Raw genomic sequence first — 16,793 nt, forward strand, 5'->3', positions numbered from 1 at the left:
CAGCTCAAATAACAGAGCTTTGTGCCACATTTATCATGCACCAAAGTCCAATTTCAATTTCATATGGGTCACGGGAGAACTCGTACCCCACTGAGTTTTATCACGCGCCGTATGGAAATGGCACAGCTGAGTCGGGAGGCCAGCGGGGTTTAGCTAAGGACAGTTATTTTCCCTGCATGCTGGCCTTCAGCCTCTCTCGCTCTCTTTTTCTCTCTCATTACATTGTGGCATTCTTCCCAGACGCTCACAACAAGCAAGTCCAGTCACATATGTGTGTGTGCATATGCATGAACAGACACATCCCTTTTTTAACTTCAGAATTACTGCTTCAGTGCTGCAGGCTGGGAAAGCAATATCTGGTCAGCAGGGAAAACATACACACATACACACATTTGTTTTTATATTTGTGTCAGGTCCTATAGAGTACTGAGCAAAAGTACTATATGTGAAATTAGACAAATAATAAATGAGTCGGTAAGTAATAATAAACTACCCTGTTTGCATCAGAGAAAAGGTGTTTCAGCACCAGGCTGGCCTGCTCTGTAAGTTAGCATGGTCTACAGTGGAGAAGCCGAGCTGTTCTAGATGCTTAGACTCTTCCATCAAAAAGAGTAGCTCTTACAGTTGACTGGAGCAGCTCTAGCAGGACAGTAGGGTATGGCAAAGGTGGCATCCTATGACAGAGCCACGTTTAAAGTAACTGAGCTCTTCAATTTGACCCATTTTACCACTAGTGTTTGTTTATGAAGATTGCATAGCAATGGCTCTACCTGAAACACTCAAGCTCAATAATAAGGAGGGGTGTCCACATACATTGTCTGCTATACAGCGTATGTAGCTACCTATGTGTAATAAAAAAAAATCAGTTTTTTTTTCCTTATATTGCAAGTTAGTCCTGTTTGCTGTGGATCCCAGAATAGTTTATGTACTACAAACACACAAACACATACATGCATTCAAGCTAAGACAGCAGGTTGCTTCTTATGAATTTCTTATAACTTTTCAATAAGGCTGACTGAAAGGCATCCCAAAGCTCAAGGCCTCTCTAGCTTAAACTCTGTTACAGACAACTGCATTACGCAATAGCCCCTTACACTATTCACTCAATCACTGGGAACTGCACAACCAAACCAAACCAAAGGCTCATATCCACAACTGAGTCAGCACCTATACTGCCAGCAATGTGTGTTTGCTAGTGTGTGTGTGTGTGCGTGTGCGTGCGTGTGTGAGATATTACAGGTCTTCAAGAAACTGCATTGCCGCAGTCTATCACACCCTGAGGTTGAGAGGAGCTGCTCTGGAGCTTTAAATGACTTTTTTTTAACAGGCCTTTCCCTTTTTTGTAATAAAGCACAAATCTCTGGGCTGACCGGCTATCGCTCTGGGCAGCGCTGTAGTTAAAGTGAGAAATGGAGAAATATATTTCTAACTGTGCTCACCCAATAAACCTATCAGAGCCATCGCTGATTTGCATGAATGTACCCAGCTCCAATATTTCAACCATGTGAAGCAACAGAAAAAAATTCGAGTTTATGGTGCCAAAATGTTCTTGTAAGACCTCAGTGCACATCTTTAGACCACACACTTTCTCTTTCCATGCTAGAAACTATTACAGTGTCTTCATATACTCTGTGTAAAGTATTGAAAATGTGTGAAACTATAGTTAACATTCGACATAATCAGAATTACAACTAATTATTGTAATAGATGTGGATGTCTGTTCATTTGGCATTGCTTTACTGAACTACAGGTGATGAAAATGCATTAGAAATAGATTTCCTGAAGCTAAAGTTTTGCAGTAACGTACAAAAATTATTAGGAGTGGGAATCTCTAGGCACCTCACGATTCTATACCAGAGGGCTTTTTTTCTGTGCAGGATTTCTTTTCCTCACTGTGTAAAGACTGCTTGGTCTTGCTTTTTAAGTATTTGTAATGATCCATAATGAATTTACCTCCATTATATTTTATTAATAAATCAAATAGAAGCAATGTGGCAAGTCAACTGGTAGGTTGTGCAGTGGGGCTGCAGTGAAACTGGGGCTGCAGAAAAATTAATTGTAATAAATAGTAATACGTCTTACCCTCGCTAGTAGCTTCAAATGAGCGCTCGCTGAGAGGACAGGTTTAGCTTATGGGCATAGCATTTCACATGTAGGAATTTACTCAGTTCAGCAGCAACAGCCATGCTGCACCGTTACCAGTAACCAAAACTAAATCCGTCTTAGTGACCTGCCATTCTTCTTCTACAGTCATTAACAGCTCAGCACCTGCTGGTCTGGCTCTCATTCGCTGCCCTTGTTTTGGAGCACATGACAGACATGCTAGCTGCCACTTGTGCAGAGACATAAGATTCTGTGCTAATGGACGTTTTCTTCACTGATGCCATGACTTTGCTTTTGGTCTGGTTGTAGAGTATCGGGATCTCTGTGTTAGTAGTTTTTTTTTGAGACGATTAGCTTCAAAGTGCACAACACAGCGTGGAAACCCTGGTTCTCATTGACTTATAAGGATGTGAATCCTTGGCAATAAAAGTTGTGATGTGTTTGTAATTCGCTTTGCTCTTTCTAAGTTGGGTGGACACTTTGATATCACTTGCTGGATGGTCCTTTTGTTGGCAGCACTGAAAAACGCCCGGATGTAGTTGTTGCCAAAAAGAGCCAAAGTATTTCCACATGCTATAGCTTTAAATGTGGTGGGTGCTGGTCAGATTTCTTGCTTATCCATCTTGTGTCTTGGTTATGTGCACACCGGCGCTGCACTTCCACACATCCAAGTTACGCTCTTTGTGGTCCGTTAAAAATTACTAACTTAAATGAACATTTAGAGAATCAATTTTGACAATTATGAATGGATTCAGTATCGTCCACATCCTCATCAAGATGCATCTAAGAATCACATTTTTTCCCAGCCTCCAAGTAATCATACACTACACTGTTAAGAATAGGCATTAGCTATGCCTAGAATATTTTCATATTTTACTATGAATCTAGAATTCATAGTAAAATATCGTAACACACCACAATTTAAGAAAACAGTACATTATTGTACATTGTAGGGATTTAACGGTACCTAGCCCACGGTCCGATTCACAGCAGTGGCTGCACAGTTGTAAAAAATGATATTTCCTGTTTTACACAGAATTTGAAAGAAGAAAAAATATGATATATTCAGTTCTTACGTAAATAATTAGTTGGAGCTGGGAGGCAGGAGGTTTGTAGTGCATGCCGTGAAAGCGCTGGAGTGGATTGTTGGTTGGTGCTGCAAACACTGGTGTTCAAACAAAGCAACAACATTAGATATAATGAATAGAAGAAGGTCTATTCTCCACAATGTATGGGCACATCTCAATGCTGCACACTGCCGCGCTTCTGAACTGTGAAATCACAGTGTTTTAATGCATTATTACACCCTTAGTACACTGCATTATAATTGTACCGCTGAACTGTACCGCTGCACCGCACAGGCTTTGAGTGTATTCACCTTAGAAGTGTGAACGTGAGTTCAGTAAACACAGGCAGAGACCTTAGGAACAACAGGCAAACGATTAGAGAGTAGACTCCATCACAACATTAAACACACACTACGATAGAGATCTTTTGAGGAATGACATGAATCACAATACACAAAACTTAACATTGAAGTGTTTGCTGAGATAGTTCAGCTTGTTCACATTTAAAAGAAACAATCTGGCAGCAGGTATGCTTGCTATTAGTGCAGCTCAGCTCCTGTAGACCTACTAGCTGTCACAGTTTGCTACTTCTCCTGCTTTAACTCTTGATTAAAGTCACAATAATTAGCTGATGAGCTGATTCAGGTGTTTTAGTGTGCAGAAAGCATAAAACACTGCAGAACAAGAGGGTCCACTGGGCCGGATTTGAAAACCTGGTCAACAGTAAGTGGATTTGGTGTACAAATCCAGTCCAAATCCTGGTGACAGCACAGATTAGTGTTTTCTGCGCTCAGATACACCCTCATTAGGAAATGTAAAAACAGAAACACAGCTAAACTGTGCAGTAAAACCTCCCACAAGGGATTTGGCTCAAATAAAACGAAACTGACTTTATGCCTGCCTTCCGAAACCTACAACTGCCAACGGCGCTCATCCCTGTCGAGATGTTCCACTTTTAGAAGCAGCAAAGTGACTTCTATCTAAGTGCTTCTATTACTATCACCCAGGAAGAAATGATCTCTGACCTGTAACTGGCAGTCAGTGAGCATCCAGTCAACTCTCTGTGGTAGAACATTATTCTGATCTCGGGTCTAATAACTATAATCCATGAAACCCGAGCCCCAAGCAGACGCAGATCAACCAGCAGAAGCTCAAATATAACAATCAGCGTCTATAAGGCCAACCAGGTCTAGAAAAACTCATACACTGATGGAACGACAATAAACGTCTCTTGACTTCACTTGACTTGACCTGAAAAAAGGGCTCAAGTGATGATGCTAAACAGGTGACTCACCTAGCACTCCCAGTCTGTAGTTCATGGTGACCACGATGACGTTGCCGTAGGCTGCCAGCACACTTGCGTCAAACATGTTTCCGGTCCCTTCCATGTACGAGCCTCCGTGAATGAACAGCATGACAGGCTTCTTCCTGCGGTCGCGAATATCTGAAAATAAACAATTAAAAGCGCACCAGAGTGCATTTAAGTGGAGGCCAGCGAGGGGATAAAAGCTCTGAGTCACTCACTGGAACTTTGAAGCAAGTTTCTAGATGTGATCATGTTTACTGAACATCTGACTGGATGTAATGCTAATAAAGAGCTTTCTATGATTTCTTTGAACTGTTTCTTAAGAATAAGGAATGATGAAGAAGACGAATGGGTGTAAAGCATACATCTTCAAAAGAAAATAAACAGGAATCTGATGTGCAGAAGATTTTCATGAAGTTTCCATTCTTGAGATTTTTCAGAAATCAACAAAGAGTCAATATTATACATACAGCACACTTACTGTCTGGTTAAATGTCCCTTATCAAGCTGTACTTTCACTCGTAGCTTTTGGTAGTCATTTCCTGACGATATTGCAATATTCTGGTTCCTGAATGTTTGACCACTCTTCATGGTTGTATCGGTTGTTTTTGAAAGGCTTGAGGTCAGAACTTGGGGAAGGCCATTCCAAAAGTGTAATGTTAGCCTGTTTTATCCACTCCACAGCCACCTTTAATGTGCGTTTGGGGTCACTGCCCTGTTGTGCAAAACGACCCCTGAGCATGATGCTACTACCACCACCATGATTTACATTTACATTTACACTTAAGGCTCTTATCCAGAGCGACATACAAAAGTGCTTTGCTATTTACCCAAGAAAAACCTCAGCTAGTTAGAATAAACTAATAGTTCAAAGATACCTTTAAGCTTTAAGATTTACAGTTGCACATTGAGTACCTTCAAAATCCTCGTGTACTTCACTGACTGTAATGGGGAGAATAGCCTCACTGTCGTTGCTACTCTAAGCTCAAAGCTTGCTGCAAACTGCAGTATATAACTGGAGGATCAGGCAGGATAACGCTCGTGAGAACTGTGCGACGCTGTGTAATATCTGTGTAACATCTGGTAATATTACTCTATCACCTCAGTCCACATGATAATTTCACTTTCAGTGACGGTTCTCTGTATCTCTTTAGTGGTGGCTCAAGGTGGAAATTACACTTCCTCACTGTAGGGGGAGCCCATGAGCAAGAAATGCCAATTTTCTATATTGTTGCATTAAAGATTTCAGCTTTTAGCCTGTATCAATAAGGAAGACAAAAACAGAGTATTCAGTAACCATACACACACACACACATGGCAACACAGACACTGAGACAGCTGTGTTGATGTTAGTACAGTACCTGCCCAGCTGTGACAGTAGGTCACTATGGTAACCATCTCGCTAAGATTCAAACACAAACATGAATAGTTTTTTCCTTTCCTTTGTGTCTGCACGATCTGCAACTTTCGTCTGTTTTTCACAGTTTTTTGCCTCCCAAATGTTGCCATTTCCATTTCCCACTTATCAGCTAGAACTGTACATCACATGGTGCTACCAGCGCTGGGAGATGGAAGGCCAGCATGTGCTTCCTTCATGTGAAGCAATTCAACTTAACTGCCATTGCCCTTAACTCAACATAATTGAGCTGAACAGGCTTGGAGGAGAATGCAAGCTGCCGTTTCTGGTACATCAGCTAATAGACTGGTTAGTATCGTGGTGAATGAGGAAGGGAGGGCATTCTCAACCAGTGAGAGCGAGGCCAATAATGCTCTCTTGGACTTGAATCTGAGGGCCAAACCCAGCCTGGTTTTACTTCGGTCACACTTGCGGCACTCTGTGAGCTGTTGTATAAGCTCACTGCTCCTACTCTCTGTGGCTGAATGTGTTGACATTAGGGGTACAGCAGTAAGTATGCGGTCACACAGTATGTGGTAAGCTATGGGCGAAACGTGAGCCTGATCAGCTAAGAACTGCTGAGCGTATCATATTGTGTGCCATCAGTAGTTTGGATTTGCATGGTATTGTGGGAATTGTAGTGAATGTATGGCTTTTGCTATGGTAAAACATGGTAACTAAACTCTTTTCTTTATTCTTTATCTCTCACTGAGAGCACAGCTAGTGCTATACAACACTAGCTGAACAAACTGTATTTCGCCCTTGGTGGGTGGGTGGGCGGAGGGGGGTTGTTGCTTTATTTTCTCTGTACTGAACTCATACCAAACCATGAGGTTCAAACTGTGGTATGCATCGAACCGTGACTTATGTTTACCATCATACGCTTAGCTTAAACCTTGCATAAAGTCTGATGCACTGTATACACAGAGTTGTAACGGTGACTACATTACACATATTTTAGCCTATGCTTAAATTCTGGTAAAACCTTCAGTAGGGCTCACACACCAGCTGAACGAAGCTCTGCAGCAGTGCTGTGTATGTCCCTGTGTGATGTTAAGTTCGAGGATTTGCTTAAGCTCAGAGCTTGGAAGACTTAAAAGAACAAACAAACTTCAAGAGCAACTAGGAGCTCTGATGTGAAAGACACTTTCAAAATGTGTGAAAAGGCCTCCAGGCTTTGTGCCCCTGTGGCTGAGATGGAAACTGTCCTAGATATACTAAATACGTAACTATAACATACAGTTGCCATCAAAATTATTTTCCCCCCTCCGATTTAATTAGGCTTATTAGTTCAGCTGTTTGCAACAAAACAACAACTAATATAACTGTTTTCTATACATTCACACAAAATACCACTTTCAATGCTGACTGCAGTGTCAGAATTAATTAACCCCTTCATGACAAGTGTCTCTAGTACTTAGTAGAGATCCTTTTACTGTTATGATCTGCTGCAAACCTGATGCACAACAACACACCAGCTTCTGACCGCATTCCTGAGGAACCTGTGGCCATTCCCCATGGGCAGTGGCCTCTAGTTCCTTAATACTCTTAGGATTGTGTGTTGCTGCCTTCTTCAAATCCTACCAAAGATTTTCTGTGGGGTTCAAGTCAGGCGGCGTCCACCTAGAATCTTCCAGGACTTCTGAAACAAGCCTTGGTGAACTCTGAGAAACACTTGGGATCATTGTCCTGTTGGAAGTCACCCAACCCAATGTCACCCAAGCTTCAGCTTTCTCACAAAAGGCATGAGGTTGTCTCCTTAGTGGATCCTTCTTTCCCTGCACACGCTGCAGGTTTCCAGTGCCAGCAAAGTTTGTATATTTAGCTAATTACACTAATTTGCATTATTTCAGAAATAATAAAAAGATCAATACTTGTCAATCATTTGTTCAAATCGTTTAACTTTTCCAATCGGCTGATTGTCCCAGCCCTTGAAATGATGGAATGTCGTCACGGTAGCTGCTTTGGCTTCATTCAAAAGCATAAATCTGAACATACTGCTGTGATAGTCTGTTACTACGGTAACTGCTTAGCTGTGATACTATGTTACTACGGTAACTGCCTCAGTCTGATTCCCCCATCTCTCCCCTGCAACAGCAGCCACTCCATCAACTGGCTTAGCTTCACTGTTGGTTGGCATGGAAACGTCTCTCTCACACACACACGCACAGCATAAGCAGAGTGACACCGAATAGTTGTGACATGTCACTCACAGCCTGTGGTAATGTGGTCCAGGCCGTGTTTCAGGCCTGATCAACCTGCCTCCCACAGTGACTGATAGCCCCTACCCCCAGAGACACGCTCTCTCACTCACCCTTCTTCACTCTCTCTCTCTGGGTTGCTCTATTTCTTTTTCTTGCTCCTTCTCGCCCTCTCCCCTTTCTCTATGTTTTTTCTCTTGCTCTCTCTTTCCCTTTCCCTCGCTCACCCCTTATATCTTACAATTTCTCTCACCCTCACTCTCTCTATTATTCTCGCCCTTACTCTCTCATTTATGCGTCACTTTTTCTTTCTCCCTCACTTTCACATCACTCTCTCACTCTTCCTCTCTCCTTCTCGCTCTCGCTTCTTTTGTCGCTCATTTTTTTCTCACTTTCCCTTTCTCTCACACTCACTGTCTCTTTCTTTCTCCCATTTTCTGTCCTTGCTATCTCTCCTTCTGTCGCTTTTTCTCTCTCACTCTCTCCTTCTCTCTATGCCACACTTTCTCTCACTCTCTTTCTTTATACCTCAGTCTCACCATCACTTGCTCATCATCTTGCTCTTTCTCTCACCATCACTTTCTCCTTCTCTCTCTCTCTTTCTCTCACTCTCTCCTTACATTTATTCTACTCTCTCATCCTGTCGCTTTTTATGTGTCTCTCACTCCCTCATTCTTTCTTTTTCTTTATCTCAGTCTCTCCTTCTTTCTATCTCACTCCCTCACGTCCTCTCGCTCTCTCACTTTCTTTCTCCTTCACTGTCTTGCTTTTTTTCCCTCTCTCGTTTTTCACTCTATCACACCTTCTGTTTGTCCATCCTGTTTCCTTCTCTCACTCTCTCTCTCTTTCTCTTCCTCACTCTCTATGCTTCCCTCTTCCTCTCTGTCTCTCTATCTTTTTTCTTCTCTTTCTCTCCCCTTTTTGGGGGCACTCTTTCCCAAATGATGCTTTAATATAAGGCTTTTAAAGTGCAGGTCTCTCTCTCTCCCCTCGCTCCTTCCTTCGGCGCCTCTCTCCTTCATCCTCAATCTCACCCACTCTCTTCTTGTAAATTGGTTGAAATCTTCTCTCTTCCACCCCCTTTCCCCCGTCTCCTTGTCTCTCTCTCTCAGCTTCATTTCATTCAAAATCCTTTCTGTCCCTCTCTCTCCTTTCCACTTTCTTCTCGTCCTCCTCCTGTCGCCGGCGGATCTTGGTGTAAAGTCTCAGTGTTCCCTCCAAGAGGTTTCACAGTCGCTCTTGCAATTTTTAAAACCTCTACTTCTGCATCCGCAGACTGTTTCCACTGTACACAGTATAGCGTAAAATGAGGACATACAACGAGGGGTGGACACTGGGCGAGAGAGGAGAGAACAGTAAAAGAGAAAGTGACCAGAGGCAGTGAATGAAAGAGAAGCACTAGATGCTATAAATGCAGTCTGAGAGTAGAAGAGCTTAGAGAGGGTCGGAAAAAGGCAAAACAGAATGACGTAAGAAAGAGTTTGATGAGAGAAGAGACTAAACGAAGGCGAATGGGCAACAAAAAACACAAAGAAACACATGCACACACACACACACACACACACACACACACTGATAGAGAGACCCACAGGGGCTTGCTGCTTACTGCTGATCCTTTCATGCAGAACACAGACAATGGAGTGATTAGAGACAAACTTCTGTTTACTGCACTCAGTGTATGTGTATGTGTGTGTGTGTCTGTGTGTGTGTGTGTATTTCTGTGATGGATGTGAGACCACTGTGTAGTCTCTATCTCCTGTGTGAACTTAATTAGTTCTAAATCCATTGGACACAGCCATGCTAGCCATTCTCTTTCTCCATTCTCCTCCCACTCTTCATCCCATTAAAACGCTACCACTACACAATGGGCTACTTGCCATGAGAGACCATGGTCTGGACCAGCCCTCATCTGAGTGCCGTCGCGCTCTGTGGTCATTGTTATTGGGTGTTTCTTTTTGTTATTGAGTGATACAGTATCGCTGTCTGGAATGCCTGGGTTTGGAAAACATTTTTTACAGAACTTGCTGCTTCATCCGTTGAGGCACCGCAGGGTGGTATCTTGGGGACCTTTATGGTATATCAGAAACTCCTGCCATTAAATCTTCATTTAAAGTCATTCCAATATCTGTCTGCACAATTACAAAGGTTGGTACAAAATTTGTTTTGCGCTGTAGGCATGCGTTTGGGAATGCTCGGTTATCCGCAGCTCTCATCACACAGCTTGTGCTGCCTCTGTGATTGAAAGTACACAGAGGTCATTTTTCAGCCCCCCTGTGCTCTGAGCAGCCCTCCTGAGTAAACCACACCTATAACATATAGAAGCATATGTTTTCAATATTATTCATTTTTAGGGATACATTAAAATACCTCTATCACAGAAAGTTAGGTTTCCTTCAATTTATGAAAATGTAAAAAGTTTAAAGTAGTAGTTAAAGTTCTCTTCCCAGGACATATATGCAAGCTAAGCTGCCAAAACAGACAGTTTTGAATTTACTGCTTCTCTGGTGTCACTAAAACAGGCTAATTTACATATCCCAACCCATTCAACCTACCACAGTTTAGTCCCGCCCACTCACACAGCAGTTCTCAGAGCTCATTTATCTTGTACCATGCTGTCAAATTTGCAACCAAACCAGAGTCTGCGCAGTAGAGTCAGACATGCCTACTCATTTGGCAGATCTGCCTCCTTCTCTCAAACCAAGTATGTCTTAGAACATCTTCATTGAGCTTGCAGTGCAGCAGCAGAGTGGATTTTCCCTCTGGGTACCCAGTTTGTCCATACTCAGATGGAAAATATGCCGCTTTGTCATTGGAACGTATAGGGATGGGAGGAGCTACACATCATACTAGAAACAGACAGAGCAGAGGTGCTATAAGGAGTATTATTACTGTAGATACTCATTAGTAGACTTATTATTGTGGATGATGTAAGAAACAACATTAAGCGTTGTGCTGTTCCTGGCTCCTAGGAAGCAAAAGTATCATCGCCACCTTCCAAAAAATTTACACAGTCAAAATGACGTGACTAAAGATGAATCCAAGACAATCTAGGTGCAAATGTAAGAGCCTGGTCCACACATCAGCCTGGACTACTTTCTAAACTCAATACCAGAAAGCATGTCAGAACATGGTCATGTACTTTTACCAGCCTCAAAGGAACAGTAATGAAAACAGCCTGCTTAATACTAAGAGATAAAGATAGGTCGGGGATGGTCATGCAGAACTGAATCACTGTTTTTGATACAAAAACCCACACAAATGACATAAATGAACCTTGGGGAACCTTGGGTCCTTTAAGCTGGCAGGAAGTAGATGTGGACTCGTATGCAAGACGCTCCCAGCTGCTTTTAGCGGTCCGCCAGCGCATATTCGAGCTATTACTCAAAATCATTCTTCAATCCCCGTCCTATGAAAGCGTGGCACATGGGCACTTTAACTCGGCCTCCAAACTGACTTCACCACTTATGTTCCGTTCTTTGCTAACGAGCTCGTTAGTGCTTTTGTGCAGGGTCAGAGAGAATGCTCTCAGATTCTGCTCTCCTCTCAATGGGCCGTGCTTTTGATGTCACCCAGGGTAACATTTTCAAAAATTTCAATGTTGAATCAGCAGTGCGGTACATTTTGCAGTAAAGAGGAGAGTAATGCTGAAGCAGTGCGCTTTAGGCCTGTGGGAGTGAAGACTGTTATAGCTCATATAAGTGTTCATTTTTACTTTGATCCACTCCCAAAGTAACACAGAGACAGGGCAGAATGCATCACTGGGCTGGCTGAAAGAAAATGGAGGACTGTTCAACTAAATCACAGCAGCTCTATATGAGAGTGAGAGAGGGGGGAGAGTGTGGGTGGAGGAAGGGGAAGAGGAAGTTACAAAGAAAGGGAGGGAGAAAGAGAGAGAGATCCAGACAGAAGGGAGAGAACACGCAAAAGATGGGACAGAGAGCAAAAGAGAGAGAAGCGTGAGAGAGGAAGAGTGAGACAAAGGAAGAAAAGAGAAAGAGAGAGAAAATGAAGAGAGTAAGAGCGACAAGAGATCCTGCAGACGTCTCTTCCAGCCAAAGCTGTCAATCACTTAATTCCTAAGTGTAACCCCACCTTCCTACAGTACAGCAGAGTAATGTTTTAATAACTGATTTCTGGGGGAGAAAAAAAGTCAATGTGCCAATATTAGCACATGGAAAAGTAACTGTTGGAATTACACAAGGGGGTGGGAAGACAGTTTAGAGGAGAAAAAGGAGATGGAAAATGGGCTGTTTAGACACTGTAACATAAGGGAAATGGGCGGAGCTACACATCATACTACACTAACACTAACACTGCTGGCTGTTAGCTACACTAACAGCCAGCAGAGGCGCTTTTAAGAGACCATCTAAGAGAGAACCAAGCTGTCCATGTTTTCTACAGTCACTGTAATGGTACTAATAGGATTTTAACAATACAACATCTCGCACTGTATCAAAATGTATTGCCAATGAGTAGCATGTTAGCTTGTAGCTAGTGTTTTGGCTTGGGTGTAGAGTGATAGAATAGGGCAGAATCGGACATTGCTGAGATGACTCAACTGTAAAAAACTGCTTTTCAGTCACAGATGTTTAGCTGAAAGACAAAAGTAAGGAAAGAGAAATAGAGGGAGAGAGAGAAAGATGGAGAGAGAGGAAAGGGAAGAGAGAGAGAGAGAGAGAGAGAGAGAGAGAGAGAGAGAGAGAGAGTATTAGCAAAAATAAAGAGTATTAAGAGTATTAGCAGAAATAAAGACAAAGGTAAAGAGAGAGACAAAGGTAAATAAAAAAGGGGAGAGAGAGGAGGGTGAGAGCAGAGAAAGGGAGAGAGGGATGGGAGGAAAAACAGAAAGGTGAGGAGAGTAGAGATATAGAGAAAGAGAAAAGGGGTCGAGGGAGGGAATAGAAGAGAGAAACAAACAGAATGGGAAAGACAAAGGTAAAGAGAGAGAAGAGGGTGAGAGAGAAAAGAGTTAAGAGCAGAAAAACAAGGTTAAATGGGAGACAAACAGGGAGAAAGGGGCAGTAAGAGGATAATAAAAGCAGAAAGAGAAGGAAAGGTGAAGGGAGAGTGAGAAAGAGGGTGAGAGAAAAAGACAAGGGTAATGGGAGAGGAAAAGAGGGAAAACGAAAGAGAGCGGAGAGCAAGAAAGGTAAGAAAAATAGACAAAGGGCGAGAGAGATATAAGGAAGGGAGAGAGCGAGACTGACAGAGAGAGAGAAAGAGAGAGAGAGAGAGAGAGAGAGAGAGAGAGAGAGAGAGAGACTCTGAACATGCTTTGAGAAGAAAAGGAAATTAATTTATGGGAATATTTTCAATATCCACTTCACACTGCAGGCGGATCCATAGAGAAAGGAAAGAAGTGCATTAGAACTCTGGTCTAGGGTAATCTCACATGTATCAACTGAAGCATGTAGAGAAATGGATTAGAGCTTCTTACCAGGAGAGTTATAATTAAAAGGATATTAAGGTGAAGTGAAAAACCAACTCCAGCCCAAAAAGTGGGAAAGAAACGATCTGATATGATTTTCTCTATAATCATTTTAATTTATAATCTTCTGATCTCTCTCTCTCTCTTTCTCTTTTCAATTTATTAATATTAATGAACACAAATGAGCAACAAAATCGAAAAAAAAAAATGAGAAGGTGAGAGAGAGGGATGAAAAACGACAGAAAGAAGAAGAGGATAAAGTGATGGATAGGTTCTGCTAAGATGATGAGATGAAGAGATGTATGGTTCAGGCCTGGGTGGAATCTTGGGCTACAGTGTGTGTGTGTGTGTGTGTGTTTGTGTGTATTCGAGCTTGTGATTGAACATCTTATGTTCTTTATAAACTCTTCAAGGGATTCTTTGAGAATCCTTTAGTAAAGGCACAGGCACATACTCTTTTACAATGGGTTGTATATAGCACCAGGACGTTTCCACTATTGGTCATGTCAAAGTAGCCATTTTCAGTACTGTAAAGAAGAGAAGAAAAAGAGAAGGGAAATAACCAGCGAGTGAGCTTTCACTCACTGTCTTCTTTCGCCAGGGTGGAAGCGGGAGGAAAACACCTTGATTATAAAGAGTCTTGTTACCAGCTTTTCTGAAGTGAGAACTTAGCCAGCACACCTGTGATTGTGAGCTACTCACAGTGTTTCACTGGGCAAGCAAGGCTAAGGAGCAAAGTTCTAAAAGAAAGCTAAGGAGACGTTCTATCACATCACACGTCCTGGGCTTCCTCTCTTAGCTTCTTGTGAACAGCCTTCTCTTGGTCTACAGTGCTCTTACCGCCTACCTAAACACACCAAGTTCATTTAAGCCATCCTGGTGGCACCCTCATTTCAATGTACGTGTTGAAATGTACCACGAAGCACACATTCACCCGAACAGTTCAAGCTCCTAAACTGACACACATGCGCAAAACACATGCTTCATTTGAAGTGTAATCTTCACCAGCATCACAGGAACTATCAAGGAGTTCCAGTGGCTGACAGTCGGGCTTCTCACCAATAAAGTTTGCTGTAAAAAGCGAACGCGTCTGTGTTTCTTTAAACTTTTTTTTTCTTCCTTTGACACTTCAGCAGCTCCCTCCTGTGGTTGTTTTTATTAGGAACTTCTTCAAACACAAAGCGGTTGTTGTGATGTGTGCTTATTGATTTTGTTCGAACAGAGACATCACCCCAAATATTATTAAGATCTGTTACCTCGCTGTCCCACCACTGAAAACCTCCCTCACTGCTGTCGTCCATTTTCCCAGTTCCTCTGCGTTCATTAGTGAGGAATGTGGAGCTGGATTGACGTAAAAGTCGCATGGATTCCGATTTGGCTGTTCAGACTGAGTCACATTGGACTATTCGAATATGTAAAGGATTTTAATGCCACATATGAAAGTGGTCCTAATCAAAATTGAAATTCCAATTTGACACTGAATTCAAATTCAGTGTCACACATCTGTCACACATTTAACAAAAATATTGGATTGGGGCCACTTTTGCTTGCTGTGTGAACCTGAGTGAGGCCACAAGTCACAAGTGTAAAGTCACTAGTGTAAAATGTACCTATTCTCCAGTTTTTGGTCTCAGCATCCCCTGAAAACGTTTGAATAGAATCTGGGCTTTTGAGGTGCTAATAAGTTATAAATAACAGCTACATTAGATGCAAATAGCAGTTAGCAGTGTAGCCGAAGGCCGACAGCTACAGACCTCGGGACACTTCTACAACATTGAAGCTCTGTCTTAGCGCAGTTACTTTAGTATACACAGTCTGTCACTAAGCGCATGTGTGTACTGGGATTTCAAAAGCAGTTTGGCTAAATGAAGATGATGGATGTTGTGCGCTTGGTGCTTAAGAAGTCGAACCCCCTCACAGAGGCTCACAGAGTAGAGACAGAACTCCCATTTCATAGGTACTGTTTTGTGACACAGGTACTCAATCAGGGTTTGCATACTTTTGGATTCACATTAGTACTCGCACCACATCGTACCGCACTGCCCAGTGGGACAACGCCAGTAGCTGTGAGTGTTCAAAGTCCTTGATTCCCCAAAAGAATCCACATCTGGTTAGTTCTCTTACTGTGGTCAAAAGCAAAACTTGAGCAAGTTAAGCTTCTGATGGAACATTCCACTGACCACTGCTCTGCATTACTATCACCGCTGTTAGTGGTACAGTTTTCAACCAAACAACATGAGATATAGGGTCTGCCATTATCGGTCTACTGCTTGGGGGCTTTATACCCCTCTACCCAACGCATTCTGTTTGGCAATTTTCAAACTTCATGTTTCTCCGCTCCATACAGTCCTATTTTATTGGCAGTACTTCTTTATAGGGACTAGAGAAGCTGTGTGTGTGCATTTGGTGCATCTTCACATCTTAATGCATTCATGAGAAGGGGTATCCACAAACATTTGGACATGTAGTTTGTTTTTTAGCAATCTGTGTACTTGACTTGTCTTTTTTATTATTTTAAGATTTTACAAAGACAGTAGAAAAAAACATATATATATAAAGGTGAACAACCCTTCATGCACTCAAATGTTTCCTTGATTTGTCATGATTACATATACAACTATCGCCTTTCCTAAAAAAGCCCTTTTTAGGGGTGTACTGTATTGTTTAATTCTGAAGGAAATTGCAAGGTTGCAGCAGCAACACAAGAAGGAGTGTGCAGATCACACACATCTACAAGGAGAATAATAAGTCTTAAGATTTATGAGATTCATAAATGAATATTAAGTTGCAGTAAGCCCCCAAATTCCGACTTTCATTTTCAGCTCAGCTGGAGAAGGACCTTTCCGCCGTATAGCTGTTAAACTCTGGGCTAATGTTCCAGAGAGTATTAGGAATGTGAGTTCAGTAAGTGTTTATAAAGCCAGATTAGAAGCATATTTGTATAAACCACCATGTGCCTAGTGTATTGGACCTCCTGCAGTTTGTAATTGTGCAGTTACTTCAGCTGATGTAAACCGTGATGTTTTATGGTTGTATATTCTTGTGTTGAGATTTTCTACCTAAAATGAAAAACACTACGCAGATAATAAAGCTTATTATTATTATTAGAACCCTGCAATTTCAGAGGGTAAACCTGCAGCTCCTCTTCACTGACTGCATCCAAGAGGAGCTGCATTCTGAGAGAAGAACTGAGGAGCTTTGGGAAAGAGATGGCAAACAGAGAAGAACAGAGTGAGGAAGTACTGAGAACTGAGAAACAGGTCGAGGGTGAAGACAGACAGAAAGGAAAGAA

At 42.2% G+C, this 16,793-nt stretch overlaps 1 protein-coding gene across 2 annotated transcripts in view; it reads right to left on the reverse strand.

Annotated features, from left to right (window-relative positions):
- The window catches only part of nlgn2a (neuroligin 2a), a 197,597-nt gene that overhangs the window by 65,586 nt on the left and 115,218 nt on the right, over nt 1-16,793 (reverse strand). For both annotated transcript variants that reach the window (XM_072687420.1, XM_072687419.1), the window contains one exon: nt 4,465-4,614. In XM_072687420.1, coding sequence (XP_072543521.1) covers nt 4,465-4,614 — 150 coding nt within the window. The remainder of the gene's footprint in view (nt 1-4,464; nt 4,615-16,793) is intronic.

This window comes from Salminus brasiliensis, chromosome 9 (genome assembly GCF_030463535.1).
Source record: "Salminus brasiliensis chromosome 9, fSalBra1.hap2, whole genome shotgun sequence".
In the NCBI taxonomy this organism is placed as follows: domain Eukaryota; kingdom Metazoa; phylum Chordata; class Actinopteri; order Characiformes; family Bryconidae; genus Salminus; species Salminus brasiliensis.